Here is a 15,218-nt window from a genome sequence, read left to right on the forward strand (position 1 = left end):
ATTAGCTTTGGTCACTTAACACACTATTAGTTTTATATTAGCCCGCAGAACTCATAACGACAAGTTACAGTTACAAGTAGCGAGAATATATTTGCCAACTGGCTTCACTTGAAATGTTTCCTAAATTAAGAGGGGGACCTGTGTTGCCTGATTGCATGATCGCTGTAGTGTTGACCTAAGCGTTAGCTCTAGTTTGTGTCATCGACGATTTGCCGGAGAAGATGGTAATTGTAGGTAACCTTCAGTAAACTCTGACTCAGTGATTCTTCTCAGAAATACATTAAGGATTGTTTCCAGATGAAAAATTCCAATGATAGATCTTAGGGTCAATTGTCCTCTCTGCTGTGGCATCACCGTAACCTTCCCTTCTTGCATATATATAGATCGAAGGCGACAAAAAAATGGAGGACCTACTAATGCTTACTCAAGTGGTGGACACAGACAGAAGAGGTCCTCTATGCAAGAACATTATATGGGCCCTTTGCAGTCCAATATATCACCACAATGAACAATTCCAGCTGCTTTGGAGTTGGTAGTGGCCCCTTTACCTACAGGTCTCCTGTTTGGCTGAGAAAATTGCACCAGTGGCTGGCTCATACCTATCTGCTTTGGACCTTGTTCTACTGCTATAGTGATTGTGGCTATGAGGAGCACTGTGAAGGTTAACACTACCAAAAAAGCCTATCTGGACTCTTTCTTATTTCTTCTCCTATTTTTTTTCAAACTCTTTAGATCGAAAAGCTGAAAAAAGTCAATATTTATGGGACAATCTCTTATACATGAGAACTTCCCAACCTTGGAAGAAATCAGTCGACAGAGGGATCCCATGGTCCTTGTAAGGGCTCAAATGAGTCGGTCAGCAGATTATTACACTCTCTCCCTTCACTCTCCCGTGGCACAAATAGCTAACAACTTTGTATGCTGTAGATATATATGGCACTTCTTTTAAAGGAGAAGGGGTCCTGTCCATATAATAAGTAAGAAAAATCCAGCACTCGATTTTTGCAGTAAAGTTTTGTTCGCTTTTCTTGCGAGGTTATAAGATGCAAATTTTTCAAAGTAACCCTTTGATGCACTATACAATTCCCAGACTCATATCCCATTCTTGAACTTATTCTAAGGGATATTCTTAAGTTTGAAAGTTCTCCCCTATCCACAGGAAAGGGGATAACTTTCCGATTGCTGAAGAGCCAACTGCCATGGTCCCCAGAGAATTCTTTGGTTGAACACAACAGCACAAAAATTAAAAAGGCGGAATAGAAATATCGGCTGCGCTCCAAAGCAACATGTTTCAGACCTGCATAGTCCTTTGCCAAGCCTAGACCGTGGAGGTCTGAAACATGTTGTCTGGGAGCACAGCTGATATTTCTTTTCTGCCCTTTTAATTTTTGTGCTGTTATGTTTAACCATTTTTTGTGCCTTTTATACTACTGAATCAGTAAAGCAATTATTTTAAGAAGATGTGAGTGCTGGCTATTTATGTCTTGGCTGAAGTTCAGAGGATGAAGATTGTAAGACATGGAATCCCATCTGGTATAAGACATATATGAAATAAATGCACATTCTTATAAGATATAACCTAATCCAGTGTATTGTAGTATTTGGCCATGACAAATATCAGTAAGTCTGTGTTATATTCGTTTTATGTTATCACATTAGCATCAGAATGGGAATAATGTCACTGCTGATATCCACCAGTCATCACTCTCAGCTTTACAGTATTTGTCTCCAAGCTTGGATCTGTCACCAGAATTCACAACACAAACTACTTACAATGTTAAATAGATCTCTTAGGCCTGATGAGGCAGGTGTACATCCTTAAAAAAATGGATGTTAAGATGGTTTTATAGTCCTTGGTTTGGAGAAGAAGTTTTCTTGCCTGGACTCCAAAAATGCTCATTTTCATATCAGGAAAGAAAACTATAGCCATTCTGACATATATCTTCAAAGTAAGTACACCGGTCTCATCAGATTTCGAGGACTAATTAATAATGCACTGATTTGGAATAGTAAATCTACTGATAGATCTTGTTTTAAATGGTTAAATTCTCAAAGTATGTATAAAAAATGAAGCAATTTATCTAGATAGATAGACGATAGATAATATACAGATAATAGATGATAGACAGATGATAGATAGATAGAGATATATAGATAGATGATAGATCGATAATAGATAGATGATAGATCGATAATAGATATATGGATAGATAATAGATAGATGATAGATTGATAGATAGATGGATGATAGATAGATAATAGATAATAGATATATAGATAGATAATAGATAGATATATAGATAGATAGATGATAGATAGATAATAGATATATAGATAGATAATAGATAGATATATAGATAGATAGATGATAGATAGATAGATAGATAGATAATAGATATATAATGGATAGATAATAGATAGATAATAGTTAATAGATATATAGATAGATGATAGATAGATAGATAATAGATGGATAGATAGACAGACAGATAGATAGATAGATGATAGATAATAGATAATAGATAGATGAAAGATAGATAATAGATAGATAATAGATATAGATAATAGATAGATAATAGATAGATGATAGATAGATAGATGATATAAATGAGATATTGTGATAGATACAATATAGAAGTAAAGCAAATACTATAGATGATGTCCCAGTAACATTACAGACAGGTTTTTCTGCACATTTACGATACGACTTTACTTGTGTTTCTTTGCACACATTAGTAACTGCAGCTGTAAATAGCGATACCCACATTGCACGTTGCTGTTATTTGTGTCTATGTGATAATCTCGGTATATTGTTATCGGGACACTGGATTCTGGGCTCAGATGCTGCTGCTCTATCAGAGCCCTGCCGGTTATTATAAAGCTTGGACAAGTTGAGAACTTAATTTTTTTTTCATTTTCTTGACGTTTCACATTTCTGGTTTCTCGTTGCCATTTTCCATCAGTTATTCACAATTTTAGGTTAAAAAATAATATAAAAATACCAAATCGGTTGTAGATGTAAGAGATGCATTTTTAACATATCCTGGAAGGTATCCTGAAATATCCTGAATGAAGGGATGATTCTTTGGTACCCATCAGACATTATCTAGAAAAACCTACAAATAAAAGTGTGCCCATCATTAATAAGCTAATATATCAGAGATCCAAGACAATCCTACCAGGTTTTGCTGGTTCAGGCATGGTTGTGTCACCCTCCTCTTGGGTCCAGGCACAATCTCCCTCTTGACAGCTCAACTTGTCTCTTTAAAGACAGTCTCTGCTCTCCTGGGAGTCGTGGTTAAATGTCACTTGACCCCATGAGCTGGTTGCCAAATTCCTAAGTCATTCCATAAACTTCCCTAAACTTCTTGATGGGGGGTGTGGGGAGTGGATTCATGGCCTGGCCTTAATAGTATCAAGCAGGGGAAGGGATGGGATGGGATCTGATTTTGTTAAAGCTTTCGAGACGCTCAGATGAAGTGAACTCCAGCTATAAGTATGATGGAGGAACCAGCTGCTCCTACATGTAACCTCACTGAGAGTCGAGAGTTAGGAGGGGAATCTGAGCTGCAGCTAGTCACTTTCTCATAGGTCAAAAATACCTACAACTGTACATAATTCTCTAAGAACCTCTTATCTTAAGGTGCTGAGAACATAAGTCGTGATTTCCATAATCCAAATTTATGAAAATAAGTCTAATATTAAAAAAAAAATAGATGAGGGACCCACATCAGACCCAAATAATTTGCCATTAGCAAGAATGAATAGCCACCATTTCTATACAAACCTTTACCCTATATCCACAGTCAAGAGTTAACTCGAAAAGTTTGGACCCCAGTAAAAACTCTATAACAGTATTGGAAAGAAAGTAAAACAAACACAGAAAAAAAACGGACCTTCTTGCAACACGCACAAGATGATGACACTCTACCTTACCAAAATTAATAATTAGTGTCCAAACTTAATAGTAAAATACAAAAAATAAAATATTGAAACAATTGGGTATCGCTGCTTGCACAATTGTCCGAACTAATAAAATATTCAAATACTTATCTGATAAAGTAAATGAAAAAAATTAAAAAAAAATCCAAACGAAACCCCAAAAAAGTGACATTTCCATTTTTCTATTTTTCTTCATACAAACCAAATTGATTTTTTTCTCCATTTTCAATACATGTGCATGACAAAATAAATAGTGTCATTCAAAATTACAGAATAAGTCATCTCGCAAGAAAAAACTGTTGTGTCATCAGATCAAAATAATTATAGATCTTGAAAGGCAAGAAAGAAAAATGAAAAATACTAAAAATAGCAGCGTCTCTAAAGGGTTAAACTGTCACTCGCCTCTTCCTTATCCAGAGTATTTGGCTTAGAGGGAACGCTGCTATATGTCATGGATATTTTGGGTGAGCCTAAACAACATTAGCGGCTCAATGCCAAGGATGTTGTAGACATCTTTCAGCTTTCATGTCTCATAATTAACCCTGTGACAACAAACAGGCGGAAGACGACAAATATATAATAAGCAATACAGCTGCTAAAACACTAAATCCACAAAATGTTTGTGAAAATATTTCTTTGTTTTTTTCTGAGCAAAATACAAAGTCAAAAATCACTTCCATCAATCATAATTGGTTTTGTCCTAGGAGCTGTTTTTTCAAAACGACAACTCCAGTCCGCATGTTACTGGTGCTACCGCCAGCAGCCTACATGGTCTAAACGTGCTGCCATGGCTGCAGCATCTCCAGACTTGTCTCCCATCAAGCAAATCTGGGACGAGATTGGTTGGTGATTACACGGGAGCTGCCAGCAGAGGATCTTGATGATTTGCCCAAGTGCCGAACATTCCCCATTGATAGCAGCCAAGGCTGGAAGTGCCAAAATTTCAGCCGAGCATACGCAATGCTCAAAAACTCTCTTTAATAGCTAGCCACATTGTTTTATTGCCCATCTGCATCACCAGTATCAAAAAGGGCACAGTTTTAGTCAACCATGCTGCTGATCAGAGCTGGTAGTTTTCAGAAGAGCGCCGCCCTTTCACTTGAAAGGAGCGAGGTTGATCTTCAAGATGGACCAAAGTAGGTCCACCAAAAGAAAATTGATGACACATGAATAACCCCATAAAATATATTTTTACCATTGTCTTGTTAGTGAAAACAACTGGCAGCCAACCTAAGTGAAAAACTCATGTGTGAATAATCCCTTATTTTACTTTTTAACTCGAGCCTATACATTCATCTGCTCATACCTTCTACTCCATAACATTCAGCTCTGATTACAAGTCCAACGTGACAGGTTCACTCGAAGGGTTCCTTCACTCATGAGTGCGTGTCCTATGTGTGCTGATAGGGTTTTCCATGGACAGCACACTGACACGTTATATTCTATGAGGCTATTCACGTCATGATTTTTTGCTGACCGTTGGTCTACATAAAGAACTGATGACATGTCCTATTCTTGTCTGACTTACAGAACAAAATTGAGCATTCGAGTGAATGGGTCTGCAAAAAAAAGGACAGCACATTGATATAATCAAAGATGCATCTGAGAGCTGTCTGTTCTTTGCTGATGAAAAACATAAAAAACCTCCATCATTTTTTTATTTTTTTGCATACAGGAAAAAACAGATGACACAAAAAAATAGGGTTTAAGGAAATTAAACTACCATATATAATTAGCTGCCAGAAGGAGAAGGAATATGATTCTGTTCAGAGCCCACCTCCAATAGCAGATTGGCAGCAGTATTCAGGTGGGGCACAACAAAGCAAAAAATAATTTAAAAAAATGACACTTTATGGTCAAATATTACAGATTATTTTAAATAATAATGACATTAATAATTTTTATTTCTATAGTGCCAACATATTCCGCAGAACTTTAAAATTTTAGAGGGGACTTGTACAGACAATAAAGACAATACAGAATAAATCAGATACCAGGAGGAGTGAAGGTCCTGCTGCTCGCAAGCTTACAATCTATGAGGAAATATGGGAGACACAAAAGGTGGATAATATAAAGTGCTTATATTGTATGGATATTAAGTGCATTGAGGGTGTGTGAACAGATGCTATGATGGTCATAATTTTGAAAAACATTTTGATAAATGAGATAAGGAGATAGGCCAGTCTAAAGAAATGTGTTTTTAGACCTCTCTTAAAACTGTGAGTATTGGGAATTAATCGAATTTTCCTGGATAGTGTATTCCAAAGTATTGACGCAGCACATGAGAAGTCTTGGAGACGGGAATGGGAGGTTTGGATTATTGAGGATTTTAGTTTTAAGTCATTAGCAGAATGGAGGGCACGGGTAGAGACTGAGACAAGGGGGAAGATGTTGGGTGGTGCTGAACCATGGAGAGCTTTGTGAGTGAGCGTGATAAGTTTATATTGAACTGGATGGGCAACCAGTGTAATAGCTGGCACAGAGTAGAGGCATCGGTGTAGAGGTTGGAAAGGAATATGATCCTGACTGCTGCATTCAGGACGGATTGGAGAGGGGAGAGTTTGGTAAGAGGGAGGCCGATTAGTAGAGAGTTGCATTAGTCCAGACAAGAATGAACAAGAGCAACAGAGTTTTTGCTGAGTCAAAGGTAAGAAAAGGTCAAATTCTAGAGATGTTTTTGAGGATTTTAAAAAGTTATTAACAGCTTTTCAGATAATTTGGTATGAACATGATTTCTGGACTAATCCCTTAATTTTGTAGAAATTATATTGAAGAAGGAGACAGCAAAACCAAAGAAATGAGCCAGACGATAAGTATAAGTTGGTAAGCATACAATGTGTAAAGCTAAGGTTTTAATACTAAACACAGGATAGGACTGCCCCGACTCGTTACTTCTTGTCGCGGTGGAATGGCTTTTAGGCTTTTTAATCAAACTAGTGTTAGCTAAGTACCCTATGTTATTTACATGCACCATTTACCTATTTACTTGCTATAGGGTATATGCCCATTTTTTTTTCGGGGGGGGGGGGTAATGTAGGAGACACTCTACACTTAGGGGCAGATGATAACAATCCCATAATAATGCCACAGTGTCTGCCAGAGTACTGAAACAACAGTGTTAATGTAAGTGCTCCCAAGATGCTAACCACAATGGTCTCCATAACATTGTTAGGCACCATGTCCCCAGAACAATGTCAGTCACATCACCTTATAACACTGCCACCCAAAGTTTCATATAATCGATCTTTACTATCTTCTTAATGAGTTCCTACTACCATCTTGTCATGATTACCTACCATGCTGCTACTATTGAGCACCAGTCATCTATGACTACCAACCAGAGTGCTCCTTATCAGTGCCAGCCAAAGGGCCAACCTAAGAATTCACTCTGTTCCCATGGGACTTTTAGTCACTTCCTACTTCTGATTTTTATGAACCAAAGGCTACTACTAGAAATGAGCCAATCAAATTTGAATTTTTAGAATTTTTTTTCACTGAACCTGGAAATTTTTTCACAATCTGCTGTTCTTTCTGCATTTCCTTTGTTATAAACATTGCAGACGATTGTATCAGCCAAAGAAGCTTCATATAACCTCAGGCTTGCAGGCAAGCAGGTTTCCTCATAATGTATGCAGCTATCACATCACATGGTAAAGCATAGCCAATCAGAAAGGACTACAATAGGCAGTATAAAAGCAGAGGCAGGGAATGCAGCAGCAAATTTGTGATGGATCTGGATAGTGAGAAAACATCACAGCTCACAACTTAGAAATTGAGATACAACTCTGAACAAACTCTACATATAGTGTGGGACAGCATAGAAGTGAAGAATAGTTACTGTCCAGTTTCCTATAGGCATGTATGTTGAGGTCACTTGGACATAAATAAGGCTATTTTTGCATTAAAAACCTTTAAAGGGGTTCAATGCAGTCCTAGGACATTTCAGATTTATACGTCTTTTCAGGGCATTCAGTGTACTTTCGATTCACAGCTAATCAAATTTTTGTGATTAACTCATCAGATTTGGTGAATTAAAATTTTAAAAGATCTGCTCATCTCTAGTTACAAGCATTTAGCAATACTCCTTGTAGCTGCATTTTTTTCTGAAAGTATCAACGTACAAATGCTACTGTGCCTTGTGTGTAACCCCTCCATCATGCATTGCTTGTCTTCTCCCATGTTAGCCCTGCCCATGAATATGCTCTTTTTACTATTATTAAAGGGAACCTGTCACTTGATTCATACTGCCCAGACCACGAGGAGCATGAATCAGAGCCTGGAAAAAATATAGTTTAAAGATCTGTCCGGGAACTAGAGGGAAAGACCTGACTAGTCCAGCACCGCCCCCGATTCGCTTTTCCCTGCATGGGAGGAACCTGTCAATCAACTAAAGTAGTGAATGGAAAAGTAGGCCAGATCTATGTCTTCTCTGACATGTTGGAGCATTTCAGTGTAAAACATACTTGGCTGCAATCGTGCTTCCAAGCTCTGATTCATGCTGCTCGTGGCTTGGGTAATATTTATTGACTGACAAGTTCCGTTATTAATATGAATCTTTAATCTTCAAGCAGATGTGATGGGCGCCAACATAAGATAAGAGATAGTTGCATTTGCTCTTATCATCTATAGTTATTACCTGTTAAATAGTTTCTATATCTTTGCCAAGAAAAAATTAGCTGGGCTCATAGCAGGTGTCATTACTTCCCCTTACATAGACATCTTCATTTTTATATAGATCCCCTGCTGAGACTCAAAGGTCACTCTTGTATCTGGTAACTTTGAAATCAAGTGGTAAAAAAAGTTTCCATATTGTCCATATCAAACATCTAGACAAAACCCAAACTAAGTAATCAATGGCAAATACATTGGTGATCTTAAGGGATCACTCCAGGCAAAAAAATTATTTGAAAAATGGCTTCAAAAGCTGAAATCTTGCACGTCTGATTAAAGAAGGCTTTATTTTTCTATATTTTTAAGTGTTATTTATTTTTTACATTTACTGACTAGTTAACCAGTGTTACAAAAGTGTTGGGACTCCTGGACGGAAAGGAAGTGGGTTTTATGTAAATTATGGTCATTGTGGTCATTCTGGGCAAGGACATGTTACTGTGAGGGCCTAAATAATTCCAGGGAGGGGCAAGGTTGAGCTGGGACCTAGCTGTTTTGAGAAATGATGGCAACTATGGCAGTTATACCTGCTTTGCCTGTGCTATCTGCATGTATAGCAATAAATAGGACCGGTTGGCAATATCTGCCAATCTAGCACGCAGCCCAACAGATATCAGATGAGATGTCACCGGTCTTGCTCACCTCCTGATGGGGATGTGAGTGGAGCAAGAAAACCCCTTTAAACAGCTGCTGGGTCACTTCTCTATTTTAGAGATGTAGGTTGCTCTGAGTCCAGCACAGGACCTAAACTAGAATATTGATTTTAACCAGCATTATCTTAAAGGGGGTTTCCATATCAAGACAAGTGGGCCCCAACATTTTGCGTACTTGCACTCAACAAAGTCAGGAAGTTCTTATCCACTGTCGGCCAACCGCTGCTCCAGTCTCTGTGTTATTGGCTGCAGCACTGATACCACCTCGACAGCACAGATCACCTCTGCAGCCAATCACTGAGCTCGGCAGCTCTGCTGATGATTAAAGCACAAGCCCCCAAGCTTCAGTAGTGATGTGTAGGGTTGAGCGAAACGGATCGTTCATTTTCATAAGTCGCCGACTTTTGGTAAAGTCGGCGTCTCATGAAACCCGACCCGATCCCTGTGTGTGGTCGGCCATGCGGTACGCGATCTTGGCGCCAAAGTCGCGTTTCGTATGACGCATTTAGCGCCATTTTTACAGCCAATGAAGGAGCGTGGGCAGAGTGATGACATAGGGGTTAGGGCGTGCACGCCTATCATCATTTTATCGCTTGTGCGCAGTAGCGATTTGGAATGTGTAAAACGAAATTTTCAGTGCTGGGACGGAGGGGGAGAGAGAGAGAGAGAGAGAGAGAGAAAAAAATCCCCATTGACGTGCATAGGGTTTCGTGTTCCGGCCGATCCTCGACTTTGCGCAGTAATCGGCCGATTTCGCCCGACTCGACTTTTCCAACAGTCGGGTCTCGTGAAACATGACTCGACCCTAAAAAAGTCAAGGTCGCTCAACCCTAGTGATGTGCTCTGTTGAAGTGACGTAAGTGCTGCAGAGCCAGGAAAAGAGTGGGCGAGGGTGAGTACCAGTAGGCCTTGTTATTTTACAGGTCTACAAACATTTGGGGTCCACTTTGCTGAAAGCTTGAGACCCCTTTAAATATATTTTCTTACCTATGATTTGTCAGTTAAACTTACCTCTACAAAATGTTACCAGTGTCTAATTGGTTGGGGTCCACCAAAGAGTTTAGTAGGACGAGGTGGCATTTGCCCCAGGAGATTTATTTGCTACTTTGTCCCCTGTTGCCTCTGCTTGCTATTTTGAAACGATCATTAAACCTCTTGAAAAAGAAGACCTTTCCTAATGCTGTTGCCATTTGTTTTTTGCAATCCTGACGTCCTCAGCGATCACCCAGGGAAATATCAAGATATCAGTTTCATCTACAGTACATTGGCCAAAGTGTCTACAAAGTCGTCGAAGCACAAAAAGTGTTGCCATTGAAGAGAATGAGATTTGCAATTGTTTCATGGTTTCTTGCAAAATGATTATTTCGTAATGTAGCATTAATGCATCCAAATTATCACTATTTAATAGATTACATTGTTAATAAATGTCACATTTTTATTAAAAACCTCATGAACAGAGGTTGGCTGATGGTAATGTACAATAGGTTGGTGATAGCCCTAATAGGCTGCTAATACTATGTTAATTGCCATGCATTTGGGGCAGGCTTTCTAATCCAGAGCTAATCTTGATCATAATCACTTTTTAACATTCATTGTCGCCTGGGATTTTACTCTAATGAGCCTCAGCTCAGTTTCAGCATTGTGCAGATGGACATATAAAACTTGTGGCAATAGACGCGGATGAACAAGAGAAGTCCAAAGGACTCATTCAGATGTCCGATTTTTGCGTATGAGTGCTATCCATGTTTTTCACCGATAGCACTCAAACCCTTGATATTCTAAGAGACCATTCACATGTCTGCTACTTTTCTCGGACTGAGAGTTCTGCCGCAAATATCAGAGACACATCCAATCCGGATCAGATCAAAATCGGCCATGCATGTCAATGGGTCTTTGAAAAAAATTGACTGCTCTCAGACATCCGAGTGTGGTAAGATTTTCACAGACTGTCAGAATGGAGTAGGTAGAGAATTTTTTTTAAATTCCTCCACGTATGAGAAAATCAGATGACACTCATACTACACTTTGGTCATACTCTGATCAAAGTCAGATCAGAGTCTGATAAGAATAATTGAGTTGCAAGATACTCTGGTCACATGGGAGCACACAGGACACAGATGAAAGGATTGAAAGTTTCTTTGTTTATTGAAATCCACAACGCGTTTCGACGGAACAGCTCCGTCTTCATCAGGTGGCAGATGAAGACGGAGCTGTTCACAACGCGTTTCGACGGGATTTCAATAAACAAATAAACTTTTAATCCTTTCATCTGTGTCCTGTGCGCTCCCATGTGACCGGAGTATCTTGCAACTCACTGTTTATTCCTCTCCTGAGGCACCCGGCAGGAGCTGCATCGGACCTTTCTCAATCAACATCTCCCCTGACCGCCAGCCTGGCGCTCCGTTAGCCTGTCTTCTCTGTATCTACTTGATAAGAATAATTGGTCTAATTTTCTCGTGCGTGAAAAAAATCGGCCTAAGTCTATGGTCAAACCAGCTTAGATTCTCTCATGTGAGAGAATGGGATCGATTATGGTAATGACTAGTGATGAGCGAATATACTCTTTACTCGAGATTTCCCGAGCCCGCTTGGGTGTCCTCCGAGTATTTTTTAGTGCTCGGAGATTTAGTTTTCCTCACCTCAGCTGAATGATTTACATCTCTTAGCCAGCATAAGTATATGTGGGGGTTGCCTGGTTGCTAGGGAATCCCCCCCACATGTACTTATGCCGGCTAACAGATGTAAATCATTCAGCTGCGGTGCTGAAAACTAAATCTCCGAGTACTTACAAATACTCGGAGGACACCCGAGCGTGCTCAGGAAATCTTGAGTACCGAGTATATTCGCTCATCACTAGTAATGACACAAAATGATTAATCTTGTAATTTTCACAGCCAATAACAGCTGTTTCGCCAGTAGGTTTTGCATTAAGTTCTGTGCCCTCTAACATGACTGAAGGCCCCAAACTAGAGATGAGCAGATCAGGCAAAATTTGAATTCACCAGTTCACTTGGTTTTTCCGTGGAAATTTTGATTCTCGGAGAAGTCATTCTCCACTAATGTAATGTCCCTTATTATAATGTCCCTAGAGCATAACAAGCATATATTAAATAAAATTAAAACAGTTATACTCACCTCACTGCTCACTTCTCAGGTCCCTCTATTACTGACCACCACCCATCTGATCCTAACTGTATCGCCAAGGGATCTTCATATCTTCTGCACTGTGCCGTGACTTCTGGGTGTCATGTTGAAATTTGTATTTTCTGCTCGCTTTACCTTCCAAAAAAGAGAAACATGTGTTAAAAGGGTTGTCCATGGTAATTAAAATTAATATGTCCATGTGTAGCAATGCTGCATTTTTTTAAATTAAAAATGCCAGAGATCGTGCTCACAGTGCACTAAAAAGTGACTAATAGTGTTACAAAAAAGTGCACTGGGATTCAGTCAAATAAAACCCTCTCCAACAGGAAAAAGGCCACCAAAGTTTGTTCCCTGTCCGTCCAAGGCAGAAGGCCACAGCGAAAGTCAGGGACAAGTAGCCTCCCTTAAGCGAAGCCAAGGGAGACCCAATCTCACTCCTAGCATCTGCCTGGCCTCCCACTCAATCGAAAACAATCAATGGTTGGCTCCTCTTCTGAGAGAGGAGAGCCTTGGTCAGGGGGAAGTGGAACCTGATGGCCACACACTTCCCCCCAGGACCTATCAGAAAGGAATCCGTAAGGGCATCTCATCTGTCAAATTCAAGTGCAAGGACATACAGTGAAACAATCAAAGTAAGTAGTGAAGGATTTCCAGTGTAACACTGGCTGGACATTCGACTGGGAATTGGAAAAAAATTCCCCATACTACGCCAACATGCCTGGAAAAGGGTGTGAAATTTAAAGTGCATGTCTAATGTGCCAAAAATCAAGTGGGGTTCCCAATCCCAGTGAATTAAGGCACTTCAGGGTCACCACTCCTGGGGCACTGTGTAGCAATACTGCTAAGATACATAAATACGATATTCTTAGACATTACATCTCCACATTCTTCCAGTTGGTTTTATGTTTACAATGGCTACAGCTATCACACCCTATATGCCTCATGTGACCCCTGCAGCCAACAACTGCCATATTACACAATATCAACGGACAGGTCCCACAAATGGAAAAATAAAAATTCATACTAAAAAAATATATAAAAATATAGTCCTCTATATAGTGTAATAAACTCCCCATAGGCCTGTATATAGTATCATACATTCCATAATCCTCCATACAGTATAATACATTCTCCATAGGCCTCCATACAATATAATGCACTCCCCATAGACCTACTCCCCCATTAGTCCTCTATATAGTATAATGCACTCCCCATAGGTCTCTCTTTAGTATAATGTTCTCCCGATAGTCCTCTATATAGTATAATACACTCCCCATAGTCCTCTATATAGTATAATCCACTCCCAATAGTCCTCGATATACAGTTATATGAAAAAGTTTGGGCACCCCTATTAATCTTAAGCTTAATGTTTTATAAAAATTGTTTTTTTTTGCAACAGCTATTTCAGTTTCATATATCTAATAACTGTAGGACACAGTAATGTTTCTACCTTGAAATGAGGTTTATTGTACTAACAGAAAATATGCAATCTGCATTCAAACAAAATTTGACAGGTGCATAAGTATGGGCACCCTTATCATTTTCTTGTTTTAAATACTCCTACCTACTTTTTACTGACTTACTGTCAGGACTCTGAACATTTTTTACCTTTTGTGCATTACTGCCCTTTTCCAAGATGGCGTCTTTGGTCTCATGTGCACTGTGTCTTCCTGCTATAAAACTCCACCCCAGCCTTCAGTCTGTGCTAGAGTATTCTGCCTTGCATCCAGCTCCTGATCTCTGATTACTCCCTGGCTATACACCTGCTCCTGTGAACCTGTGTGGTGATCCTGCTACTCTGCTCTGAGTTCCTGCTGCATACACAAGTTTCCAGTAATCCTCCTTCATCTGCTGCTCGTGTTTACTTCCACCTGCATTTGCTGGACATGTAAGCTGCTGCTGCTTTACATTAACCTGAGACTAAGCTATGATTTGAACTGCCTATAAGCATATCTATCTGTGTTTGGACTAAGACAAGGATTTATTCATGTCAAGTATCCACAAGAATAACTGTGCTTCAAAGACTTTCTGCTTAATTGCATTTTGCTCTGAAGTTTCCTATAGACTGCTAAGCTGCGTTTATTATTTGCACCAAGTGTTGTGGACTTGAGTTTCTCTCTGCACCTGTTTGAATCACCGTGTGATAATATAGACTTTACCACTTATAAAACTGTGTCCTGTAGCTGTCTTGTTCCACGCAAAGAGTCTCCTGAGTTATCCCCTATAATTATTACATTTGCTAAAGCACTTTTTTTGGTTTTGTAACCTCATTGAGCTTTGAACTTCATAGCCAGGTGTATGCAATCATTTAAAGTGGCCACTTGCAAGTTGTTCTCCTGTTTGAATCTCCTCTGAAGAGTGGCATCATGGGCTCCTCAAAACAACTGTCAAATGATCTGAAAACAAAGATTATTCAACATAGTTGTTCAGGGGAAGGATACAAAAAGCTGTCTCAGAGATTTAACCTGTCAATTTCCACTGTGAGGAACATAGTAAGGAAATGGAAGAACACAGGTACAGTTCTTGTTAAGGCCAGAAGTGGCAGGCCAAGAAAAACATCAGAAAGGCAGAGAAGAAGAATGGTGGGATCAGTCAAGGACAATCCTCAGACCACCTCCAGAGAGCTACAGCATCAACTTGCTGCAGATGGTGTCACTGTGCATCGGTCAACTATACAACGCACTTTGCACAAGGAGAAGCTGTATGGAAGGGTGATACGAAAGAAGCCATTTCTGCAAGCACGCCACCAACAGAGTTGGCAAAATCACTTTTGGAGAAGCCAATTTCTTTTTGCAAGAAGGTCCTGTGGAC

General features: G+C 39.5%; 1 protein-coding gene across 4 annotated transcripts in view; it reads right to left on the reverse strand.

The window, feature by feature from the left end:
* Positions 1-3,332, reverse strand: part of MYBPC2 (myosin binding protein C2) — a 137,983-nt gene extending 134,651 nt beyond the window's left edge. For all 4 annotated transcript variants that reach the window (XM_077259631.1, XM_077259630.1, XM_077259628.1 and 1 more), the window contains exon 1: positions 3,180-3,332. In XM_077259631.1, coding sequence (XP_077115746.1) covers positions 3,180-3,201 — 22 coding nt within the window. In that variant the 5' untranslated portion in view covers positions 3,202-3,332. The remainder of the gene's footprint in view (positions 1-3,179) is intronic.
* Between the last annotated feature and the right edge of the window lie 11,886 nt (positions 3,333-15,218).

This window comes from Ranitomeya variabilis, chromosome 4, assembly GCF_051348905.1.
Source record: "Ranitomeya variabilis isolate aRanVar5 chromosome 4, aRanVar5.hap1, whole genome shotgun sequence".
Lineage (NCBI taxonomy): Eukaryota > Metazoa > Chordata > Amphibia > Anura > Dendrobatidae > Ranitomeya > Ranitomeya variabilis.